This window comes from Agrilus planipennis, unplaced genomic scaffold (genome assembly GCF_000699045.2).
Source record: "Agrilus planipennis isolate EAB-ADULT unplaced genomic scaffold, Apla_2.0 scaffold386, whole genome shotgun sequence".
Taxonomy (NCBI): Eukaryota; Metazoa; Arthropoda; class Insecta; order Coleoptera; family Buprestidae; genus Agrilus; species Agrilus planipennis.
This window is the reverse complement of record NW_020439288.1, coordinates 93,080-104,853: the sequence shown is the minus strand read 5'-3', so window position 1 is coordinate 104,853 and position 11,774 is coordinate 93,080. Positions and strand designations below refer to the sequence as shown.

Genomic DNA, 11,774 nt, shown 5'->3' with positions numbered 1-11,774 from the left:
CTATAAGTAAAATTACGATTTGTTTTTGTGAACTTTGAAACATCTGGCAGAAATAACCGCCGTCTGGCAGTGTTGATAATTAATTTTTAATAATATTCTGTGAAACATTATGTAAAAATCAGCACTCAATCCGAAAATTGGCCGTCGGTCCAAGTTAGCAGGTATGCATTCGTTCAGAATATATATTACCCCTTTTTTATCCCACCAACTTTGTTGCTGAGGAAATAAGTAATGTCTGGCGACTCTGGGAAGTCCAAGATGGACTATTTCTAAAACACAACTGCCAACACTGTTGTAAATAATAACAAGCAGCAATTACTTTTTAATTGCCCTTACTATAAAATAACGTCAATAAAGGATTGTCATACAAAGACAACTACTAAACCTTCCAGTAACTTGTTTTTCTCTTTTTATTGGAGATTTTTACCATTTTCTCCTCCTAGGTAAGTGTCGCTATTACTAAGATCCTCAGGTTTAACTTGTCAACAGGATAGCTTAATGTAAATCTCGTAAGTGCAAAAGAAACAGACTAAATTTCCGGGTTTTATCAAATTTAACAAAAATGACAAAGTGTACGGCGCCGGAATATAAAGCCGATCAAAATTAGCCAAATCGCAAGCATATTTAAGGTTATGTGGGCACCATTCTACAATAACAATTTTCATCGAAACGTCGACTTTTTAACCAAGCAGCTCCGCCAAAAGAGGGACCTTCACATCGACCTTTGCGGAGTCTGTGAATCCATCTTCACGTTCGACATACAGTCCGAACTATCTCATAAAAGTTTCGCTATTGGTGGTATCCACCGTATGTCCAACGGTGGCAAAGTGTGGCCACTAGTGTTCGTTCGCCTTGACAGGTCTGACAAAAAGTCCAAATCAATTTTCGAACTTGGCAAGATCTGTGGGCTCAACGTTAAAGTTGAGCCTAAAAGAACCAACAAAGACGTCCTCAAATGCCGCCGTTGCTTGAAATTCTTTCACACGGCCAACTATTGCCGCGCAGCCTGGATCTATGCCTTCTGCGGCCGCAATCATGTCTTAGCCGAACGCAAAGCAAAAGACAAAAAAGACGCCACTCCTTTCTGCGCTAACTGCAAAGTCACTGCACCATTTATCGCGGTTGCCCTAAGGTTCCGCGCAGAACCAACGCCCTAAAAAAGGCCATCACCACCTCGGTTGTTGCAAAGAGTGCCCAACCAACTGCCCATTCTCCGAGCCCAACCCCAAACACCGCCACAAAATCAGGTGCAACTCCGTCACTTCAGGATAAAATACAGGTTATCGTCTAGACAATGGTAGCCAGTTTAGTCGCCGTCCTCAAACCATCCACCAATGTCTAATACAGCCCACGTAAACAGTCTTCGATTAGTTACCTGGAATGCACATGGCATTACAGGTAAATTGATTGAACTCGGACTCTTCCTCGAGGAAAAGTCAAGCGGTGTTACCTGCGCCACCGAAACTTACTTATCCGACCAAATTAATCTTTATGTCCCAAACTTAACAGCCTACAGAAGGGATCGTGAAAACTCCAGCGGTGGCGGCGTAGCCATTCTCGTTAGTATTTCTATTAAACACAAGCCTCTCTCTTTTTATCTACCGAGTCTTTAGAGAAGCAGTTGACGTCGAAATCATTTCAACTTCGGCTCCCGTCAGAATTATCTCGTTATACTACCCCAGGAACGAAGAGGTTCTTTCAAACCTCCCCCTTCTACTCCCACCAAACGACTCGACCATCGTCGCAGGCGATCTCAATTCCAAACACATCTCCTGGGACTGCCGATATAATAATAAAAAAGACATTTTCCTTCTTGCCAACTCTCTTGACTTCGATTTCACAATTGAAACCACACCAGGTCCCACGCACATCCCGGATTGTCATTATCACCTCACAGATACCCTAGACCTATTCCTCACAAGGAACGTTAATTTCTCCGCCGACCCTACTGTTCTTAACGAACTCAGTTCAGTACTCAGAATTGAACTAATTGAAATCGGCCGCCCAACTTACAATCCCCCCAAAGCCAACATTCTCGGTAGACTGGCTACATTTGCGCTACACCCTTCTTTTAAGTGCACTCAAATTCGCACAATAGAGGAACTCGATGAAACTGTAAATCTCCTCTCAAACGAGATTACCAGCGCCGTCGAGCACTCCACTATCTCCCACCTCTCGTCCTCCCAACTCAATACTCTCCCCGCAGACTTTCTTCACCACCTTAAGAGGAAAAACAAGACCCGACGTCTGTGGTAAAGACACCGTGTCCCCGCACAACGGGCCGAAGGAAACGCCCTTCTCGCCTCAGTGAATCTCGCAGCGCATCCATCGACGAGTATATCGCTCAGGCAGAAACACACCCCCTAAGCACTTGGAAGGTGATCTGCTTTCTTCGAAACAGAGCTGCCCAATTTCCTCCACTGAAACAGAACGGCTCCACATACTTTTCTCTTTAGTATCGAAAGAAGTCACTGTAATCTGTCTCCCCAATAAAAGGAAACCCCCTCAGCTCTCCCTCAAGCTACAGGCCCATCAGCCTCCTCTTAGACCACGCGGAGCAAAACAACATTCTCTCCAATCATCAACACGGTTTCCGCAGGCATCACCACACCGGCCACATCAAATGGAGCAACTCTGTCCCATATCTAGGTGTCGTCTTCGACAGAGCTTTAAATTGGCAGCGCCACATCTCAGCCACTCGCAACAAGGCCATGAGTACAATTATGATACTCAAGCCTTTCTTCCGTGATAACTTCATCTCCCAACAAAAAAAAACCTATGCCATTCCCATCTGATGCTGCGGCCTTCTCACCGTCTGAAGCTTCTGCAAGGCACCTACATGCGGATCCTTCGTTCCGCACTAAACTATTCCTGGTTCGTCAGAAACAGCCAAATTCTGAAAGAAATCAGTTTACCTTTTCTCCCTGAGGCTCATTCGCGGCTAACCTTCAGGCCTCAGTGTCAGGCCACGCAAACCCCACCATTTCGACACTCTCCAACTTCGCCTCGAAACAAGACCGTATCCGAAGGCCCTGTAACCTGCTACAATGAGCTCACTTCTAGCTTGGCTTTTTAGCACGAGTGTTCACCCATCGAAGTGGACACTTACTTCGACGGTTTCCCTCCTCAAGTACTGCCTTCCCCGCCATTCTTAATCTTTTTCCCAACCCAATTCTTTTCCCACTCCCAACCTTTCCATTTCCTTCCCGGGGATGAGCAACCTTCGGGTTAACCTTCCCACTTGAGGAGGGGTTTTAGTCAGTAAAAATCCGACACTATCTCCCTTCAGGAGGTGTCTTTTGATGATTTCCCTCCTTGAGAATAATCTAAAAAATAAAAAGTCCATCGAGCGCACTTGTCGCCGTTCGGCAACAAAGATTTCGACATCATCCTTGAAAATGTGCATAAAACGTAGGAAAAACAACCAAACAGTTCACGGCCCATCAGCCCGGACAACAACTCACCTATTTCAACGCCGGTCGTGAAAGCCCACAATTAACATTGAAATAGAAGGAATACAAATACATTTACAATACCTATTATTACTGTGACTTTTAACAGAAAACCATTCAAAAGGTTTCATAAAAAATTAAACACATTGAGGTGGTTGTAGTAGCCTTTTTGCAAGGTCTTTCTGTCTCTACATGTCGCACGTCTCTTCTTCAATTCTGATATAAGCTGGTCTAATTTCCATGTGCAATACATTGCACAGGCAGAGAAGTACGAATTAGATTCCTTAATAAATAAATTGCTTAATCGGTTTAACCTCAAACGGAATTTAAGTGTAAATAGATCATAGGTGTAGCGCCTTCTATTCTTCCCCGTTATGACTATTAATAACAAACAATATAAAAACCAATACTTGTAATTTGACAAATTCTTTATTAGCAGCCACAAGACAATATTATAGGTACTTTCACTTTTTATTAGTACTTAATCCTGGACTTGAAAGCTTTAACTTTCCTGGAAAATTTTGAATTATTTGTTCTTCTTTTACGACATGGAGTAAATTCTTTTCATGGTTTGAAATCAGTTTATCGTTCAGAAACATGCTAATTGCAGTTTTTAAAGCTTTTCCACGCTTTGTATTCCCTGGCGTAATTTTTATTTTAAATCTTAAACAAAAATATTATTCAAATTTAGGTAGTTTATCGCCATCTAGTGGATATTTCAAGTATTTCAAGCGTTCTTAAAAAGATTTTTATAAAGCTCACATTCATTTTCATTGTTATAAAAAATATTTACATTTTTAGATGAAACATTAAAAGTAAAGGCATTTATTAAAATATTAAAGATTTTGTAATAAAACACTTACTTATAACCGTTTAAACTGTTGTACGGAGCCACGACTGGAACAGCGAACAACAGCTCATCATCCAAGAAAGGTTTTCCAGTGAGTGTGTTTATAGCATCTACGTTGTCTTGAACAGTAAAGTCTTCATCAAAAACACGTACATTTTTTTCTTTGGGTATGTTTGAGGGTAAAGATTTATGAGGTGAACTTTGTTTGAGGACATTCTTTAATAATTTATCTTTTTTGCTCTTCTTAGTTTCCTTAATGTTTCCTGCTGACTTATATGATACAAAAATAATTGTTTGTTAATTTCGTATACATTATATCTTTCTTAATGCAATAGAAACAATCAATTTGTTAATTTATCATAATTTTAAACTGTAAATAAAATTTACCTTTAAAATATCCATACGTAGCATACGTTCTTCTTCGTCCTGATCTTTGTATTTTTCAGAAATTTTCTTCATTTTACCTCTATGACCTCTTTTGATCGCATTTTTCTTATTATCTTTTTCTTTAACTACAGGAGTTCCTGAACAATTTGTTTTATTTAAGTAATTACCGTCTGCTAAAGATTTCGATACTTCGTCTTCAGTAGTAAGTGTGATCCTATTAAAATACAATTTACAAATTATCATGCTTGAGAGTTGAGATGATTAAGAAGATTAGTGATAGTAATGGAAACTTCGCAGAGATGGGAAATTCAATAAATACAATTTAGACTATCAAGGCCAAGGCTCTCTGACGTCAACAAGCTTCAAAAAGCATTTGCATTGATGGAACGCCACTTAAGTTTGTACTGCTCGCCTTCTTCTGATGACACCATGCCAGAGCCACCGTGGCCTTTATAGTCTAGGTGGTATTAGTAATGTATTGGTAAAGACGCCAATTGTATTTGTGTCACCAAGTTGTTTGACAAGCTTCTGAGCGATAAGGCAGTGTGCATCTTATTTGACATATTTAACTCATGACGTTTTTCAGACACCCATTCATTTCGGGTTATGTTTTTGCTCCTATCTGTAATCTTCTTTGTTTAGGTACTTAATTTTTGAAACACCAATTTATAAATTATAAATAAAAAGCTAAGCGATGAATTTCAACGAAATTTATTAACTTTCACTACAATTGTCTCGCTACACCATAGATTCGTCAAACAAAGAAATACGCTGTTCAAATTATGATGTTAAACGTTAACATATTATATTTATGCGTAGAAAATATCCGTTCAAAAAGGCTAATTTAATATGTTTTCGATTAGCTGTATGTGCCGTTTTCAGTAGTTGTTTTTTAGTCATTTCAATTACAGTTAAGGTTAAGTTGTTGTGTTCGTCTAATTTAACCAACTTTCTTCAGATATAATTCTTTATTTAATAGGTTATGGGTTCTAATAAGAAACACTCGTTGCGTAATCTTTCCGAAAATCACCCAAAGTTAAAAAGAAAGGGGTTGGATAGAAACGATGTTGAGTGAGATCATCATCATGATCACAAGGTCTTCAGCCCGAAGACTGGTTGGACATACACCTCCATCTCTTTCTATCTTGAGCCAATCTTCGAATCTCTCAAAAACTCGTGCAACCTACATCATTAACTATTTACGAACAATAAACTAGTATAGGCCTACCTCTATCCCTTTTAACTACTGTTTCTACTTCTAATATGTCTCTGCCTAGCTCTTAATTTCTGAGAAGGTGACTACCGATATATCTTGCCTATTTCCTTTATTCTCCTAATCTTTCTAATACCTCTTCATTTCTAACATTTTCTAACTACAGTATTTTTAAAATCACACCATTCCATCAATACTGCTTCCATTTTGTTTAAAGTTAACTCTAACTCATCTTGTTACATGCTAATACTGCTATATCATCCGGAAATCTAAGCGTATACGCTAATCCTTTGTCCCTATATGTCTAACCCTAAAGTAGTTCTGTCTTTAATAGGATCACAAGAGGCGTGCTATAAGGCGAAATTTTGAGCCCTATTCTTTTTTCTCTTTTTTTATATGATCTCGAACAATTTTTGCGTAATGAAGGTTGTAGAGAAATTTCAATTGATGCGAGAAATGAGGTACTATTGCTCGCATACGCGGACGATATTGTCCTTCTATCAGACACCCCTCTCGAACTTAACCGACATCTCTGTGCGCTTGGAAATATTGTACACTAAACCATCTAGAAATGAATACATCTAAAACTCAAATCGTACAGTTTCAAAAGTAAAAGAGAAAGGGTTTGCGATATTCTAATTTTACATCTTTCAAATGCGGTGACGATCAAATAAAAACAAGATCTCAATACGAATATTTAGGTGTGCTGTTTATTCATGATTGCAAGTTTTTAAACAATGTAAAGAAACTTGCGGATAAATCCACTGTAGCTACGTATGAGACCTTGAAAACTTTATACTCCGCGAAATCGTAACCTTGGGATGTTCTTCTTTCATCCATCAACTACTTCACAATTTTTCTGAAGACTTCATTTTCCTTTCGACCTATTTTCCATTCTCCTCTGTACGATTATAGTTAAGATTTATGAATTATAAATAGTTAAGTTAACTGTTCTAAAATTCTCGCAACTATGCGCGCTTCTCTTTTTTAATATAGCCACAATCTTATTTCGTTTTCTATCATTCGGTATTATCCCGTCTTGTAAACTGATTAACAAGTTTAAACAAACGATATATAACCTTTTGACCTGCATGCCTTAATACTTCTTAGTACCTAACTATTCCTTACATTTTTAATGATAACTCAAACTGATCTCTCAAAATGAAGTAGTTTAATTCATATAGCTCCACGCTGTTTTGTTTTTTTAATACATCTCCAAATGATTTCCGGTTTTATAGCCTTATACTATTCTTGCCCTTCACCTAATGATCTTATGTTTATGCTCTTTCTCTATTAATCCTACGCTCTTTTTTTTTACTCAGAGATTTCTAATCTCATTCTGTTTAAAGTCCAATATATCCATAACTGCGGAATCTGTACACGTTTTAAAATACTTTCATTCTATCTCTAGGTCTCTGTCGTAAGTTTTTTCCGCCTCCTCTAGTATCCATGATTGGACTGAAAGACTGAGTACTCCTGAGTCAGTCCACGGACACTATAAGAGTAGAGTAGCATTGCAGACGACAGGAATGGATTGATTAGTGGGACGTACGGTCATAAGAACAGCAGCATCATTAGTGCTTTTTAAAATTGTCAATTTCAATAACTACGATTGGGGAGAAGAACTAGAACAGTCCATCAAGGAATCACATAGAAAAGTTTCTGAGTGAAGCAGAAGGAAGTGAACGACATTGCATTAACAAGGGTGCTCCTTAGTGCTAGTACAAAATAAAGATTGTTCCGTAAGATTTTGTATAGACTACAGGCAATTGAACGATATAAGCAAAGACCCATTACCTTGAATCGTCAACACACTAGACCGTCTAAGTGGAGTTAAATGGTTCCCTATTCTCGATTTGAAAAGTGGATCCTCGCAGATACCTCCATATTATGCAGGATTAAAAGAGTTTATTTAGGACTGGAAATGGTCGATAGTACTTGAATGTGATGGCTTTTGGATTGTGCAATGCACTTACTATATTCGAAAGATTGAGGAACACTGGGTTATAAGGATTAAATTTTAAAATGCTTAGTTTACCTAGACGAAATCATCATACTGGGAAAAATCTTTGAAGATCGCCTTCGAAAAGTGATTGAGGTCTTCATGAAATTAACATCACAACATTAAAGGTAAGTCCCAACAAATGTCAATACATAGTAACAAAACGGATACAGTATGAAGTTGGCCTAACCAAAGGATCGGTGCGAACTTAAGTTTTCTGGGACTTTGCTCTTACTTTAGAATACTCATACGAGGATTTTCCGAGGTAGCTCGACCACTATATCGACAAAAAAAACATGGTATTTCATTCCAATGAACACCCGAATTCCAAAAAGCATTTGAAAACTTTTACACTAAAGTGTTTTGACATATCCACAGTTCAGTGAGCTCTTTATCGCTGATGCCTACGCTAGTAATCTGAAACTTGGTGTGTTATCCCATGTGCAAGACGGAAAGGAAAGACTTATTGCATAGTTTAGTAGAATACTCTCGAAATAGGAAATTTCATAAATACCTGTGCGGACATAAGTTCCTCTTAAGAACAGATCACGCCTCGCTGAAGTGGTTATTACAATTCAAAAACACACAACATATTGCTCTTTGGTTACAACGACAATAATAATGCGAGTTCGATATCGAGCTTAGTCCAGGTAAATAACACGGTAATTGAAGACTAGTGGAAGAATGAAGCTATTGACCCAATAATGAGATGAAAAGAAGCTAGATCCTCAAGACCATTGTGGGCAGATGAGACTCTACAGCAGATAACAAAAGGTTATTGGGCACAGTGGAGTTTCCTTACTTTCGATCGATGCATTTTAAAAAGAATGTGGGAGAGACCGGATGGAAACAAGCTTCAATTGGTATTTTCGAAAAACAGAGTTTTAGAAATCTTAGAATCGATCTATGGTTAAGAGCATTTTGGTGTTACAAAGGCACTGGAGAAGGTTTGCGAGCGGCGTTATCAGCTACGAAGTAGAAGTCACGTAAAAGACTGGTGTAAGAAATGCCCGATATGCGCATCTAGTAAGGGACCGAAGACGAGAAGTCGTAGACGAATGCAGTAGTACAATGTGGTACCATTTTTTGAGAGAATTTCAATCGACATAGCAGGATCATTCCCAATGAGACTCCGATAACTGATATTTCTTAGTCGTCATGGACGAAGCATCCACGACACAAAATCAGGAAGCACATATTGTTGTAAAAAAGCTTGTAAATATTGGATTAGTTTCATTCCGACCATGTAAGAAACTTCAAGTTGGTTTTGTTCAAGGTCACTAGATTTGTGTCGTATCAGCAGTTTTGGCAATTTGCAGTTGCTTCACGAGTGATGGGATTTTGTATTTCCACAATATTCACTATTGATAGGACACAAATCCGCATGTCGTGCATCCTTCGCGATTTCGACAATGGTTTTCGGTAATTGTGTGGTATGGAATTTTTGGAGATTTGCGCGTTTAAATAGGGTGACGAATTGGACTTTTCAACAAAAAAACTCTACCGAATGTATTTGAAGATATACCTCCGCAAGTGCATGGACGTATGTTTTTTTAGCATGTTGGTGCATCCCCTCACATTGAAAGACCACTGCATGAGTTTCCAAACGAACAGTTTCCTAGACGATAGATTGAATGTGCGGGTTATGTTATGTACTTCAGCCAGCGATAAGTCCGGAATTCGCTTTACTTCTTTAAATGGGGTTGTATGAAACAGAGCGTGTATCAAACGCCACTGCAAAATGTTAATGATTTGCACAACCATGTAATAATCGCCGCAAGAGTCTGTGAACCTGTCCTTTGGCACGGGTTTGAAATTTGAAAAAGTTTTATAATGTACATACATATGTGTGTGTGTTTACTAATGTTGCAATTACTTTTTTCTAATGGGAGTATAAAGCCATTGACGAACCACTTATGAAGAAAAGATCTTCACCTTGGTAATTCCCAAATGATGGTTTAAAAATTTACCTTACAATTAATAAAATGACGAAGGATAGTAAAATACAAGGGTTCCCTCAAAAGTAAGTTACACTTTTTTCGAAGTAGGTAGGCATGAAGTTACGTGTAGAGGCAGTGCTGTAAAATCTCTACGCATTCTCCTTGACCACTTCGTCAGTTACGCACCAGCAAACCTAACCTAACCAAGCGACCTTCACTTTTTCCACAGCTAAACATTTTGGGGGAAGATGCTTCGCAAATGAAAAGAGCTTGAAACAAGAAGTGAAGACACCGGAATAAAAGAAATATTATCACGATAGCAGAAATGTATTGAAATTAAAAATTATGTAAAAAAATAAGGTATTATTCAAAATAAACCATTTTAAAAATTTTTCAGTTTTCATTTAAAAAAAAAAAGTGAGATTTCCCTCATACCTATAAATGTTTACGTAACATTAATTTCCTGTTTTTAATACCACATTGAAGTGCACTTTAAGTATTGCTGCATACTATCAGCAATAAACAATATTATAATTTAATTACTTTTTGTTTACCGGAATGAGTGTCTAAACATTGTTATGTAAGTGGTTATTTTACTAATTGTTCCACAACCGCCACTATTTACATTCTCCATCCATGTTGTTGCTTAGTTGTCATCGTAATTTTGCAGTACGTTGGCAATTCACGATTGACTACGGTTTATAACTTTTTTTTGGTTATTTACAAATTTTCCTGTCCTTAACCACCCTACTTTACCACTTCACCATGCAATTCCCTATTGAATCTAGTTAACAACCTCTAAAGCTTTCCGCTTATCTCATAAACACCTTGTATAGTTTAAGTTCAGTTATTATGTTCGTTTAATTGAACTACCTTTCTCCCAAAACTTTCCACTTATTTCACAAACACCGTGTATAGTTCAAGTTAAGCTGTTATATTTGTTTAATTGAACTACCTTTCTCCAAATTTGTTTGTTTATCAATATGGAGGAGAGTTTAAATTTAAATTTAACAAGTTTAACAACAATTTAACAAGTTTAAATTTAACTGAGCGATAATGTTACCCTAATTATTCTTAGAACTGATCAGACACACAAAGTAGATATTTTAAACGTTACGTGGTGTTGATTAGTTGTTTTAAAGTTTTCTTCATGAACTAGCAATAGGCTATTTCACAGATTTAGATGTTATGTATGCATACTTACTTATCAGTACCTTGTTTATCAATATTCGTTATTTGATCTGTTGAAGACCCTAATATTTGATTACTCATCTCTAACGGGAATTCGTTTTGTAATGTTGAATTGCTTTCCAATACATTTAACATGTTATCACTTTCGGTTTCCTGTACTACCGAGTTAATATTCTTTTGGACTTCTGAAATTAAAAAAACATAAGCTTCAAGGGATATCCCACAATAAATAAATAAAAATATTAAATATTTTGAAAATAAAACATACAACAACATTTTTAATATTCGTCACCGTATGTATTTTTTATCGAACCATGAAAAAAGCCAAGGAACCCAACAGTTTATCGTTTGACAAATTGGTAAAGACTTTCTAAGTCAGTAGGTGAACTGATACTGTTCTGATTCGGGTCTAAGGGCCGTTGTTTGTTGGAGGTGCATCGGAGATGGAAGGACCTCTGAAGAAGTTCGCCACTCGCGCTAGCGAAACTTTAGGAAGCAACTTTAACACACGACGGCCTTTAAACCCGAATTAGAACAGTATCAGTTCAGTTTATCGTTTACTTATCGACGAGTTAATGGTTCAGTGAACACAATTTCCTAGAAAAAAAAAAAGGCCGAACATATAGTTATCGTGGGTAGAAAAGGTTAGAAATGAAGAGGTATTGGAAAGAATAGGAGAACAGAGGACTCTATGGAAGTCAATAAAAAATAGGCGAGATAGGTTGGTAGGACACCTTCT

At 37.6% G+C, this 11,774-nt stretch overlaps 1 protein-coding gene across 2 annotated transcripts in view; it reads right to left on the bottom strand.

Annotated features, from left to right (window-relative positions):
* Nucleotides 1-3,862: 3,862 nt before the first annotated feature.
* The window catches only part of LOC108742993 (nuclear export mediator factor NEMF homolog), a 43,528-nt gene continuing 35,616 nt past the window's right edge, over nt 3,863-11,774 (bottom strand). For both annotated transcript variants that reach the window (XM_025978301.1, XM_025978302.1), the window contains 4 exons: nt 11,049-11,220; nt 4,690-4,903; nt 4,316-4,572; nt 3,863-4,115 (listed from right to left, as the gene is read on the bottom strand). In XM_025978301.1, coding sequence (XP_025834086.1) covers nt 3,917-4,115; nt 4,316-4,572; nt 4,690-4,903; nt 11,049-11,220 — 842 coding nt within the window. In that variant the 3' untranslated portion in view covers nt 3,863-3,916. The remainder of the gene's footprint in view (nt 4,116-4,315; nt 4,573-4,689; nt 4,904-11,048; nt 11,221-11,774) is intronic.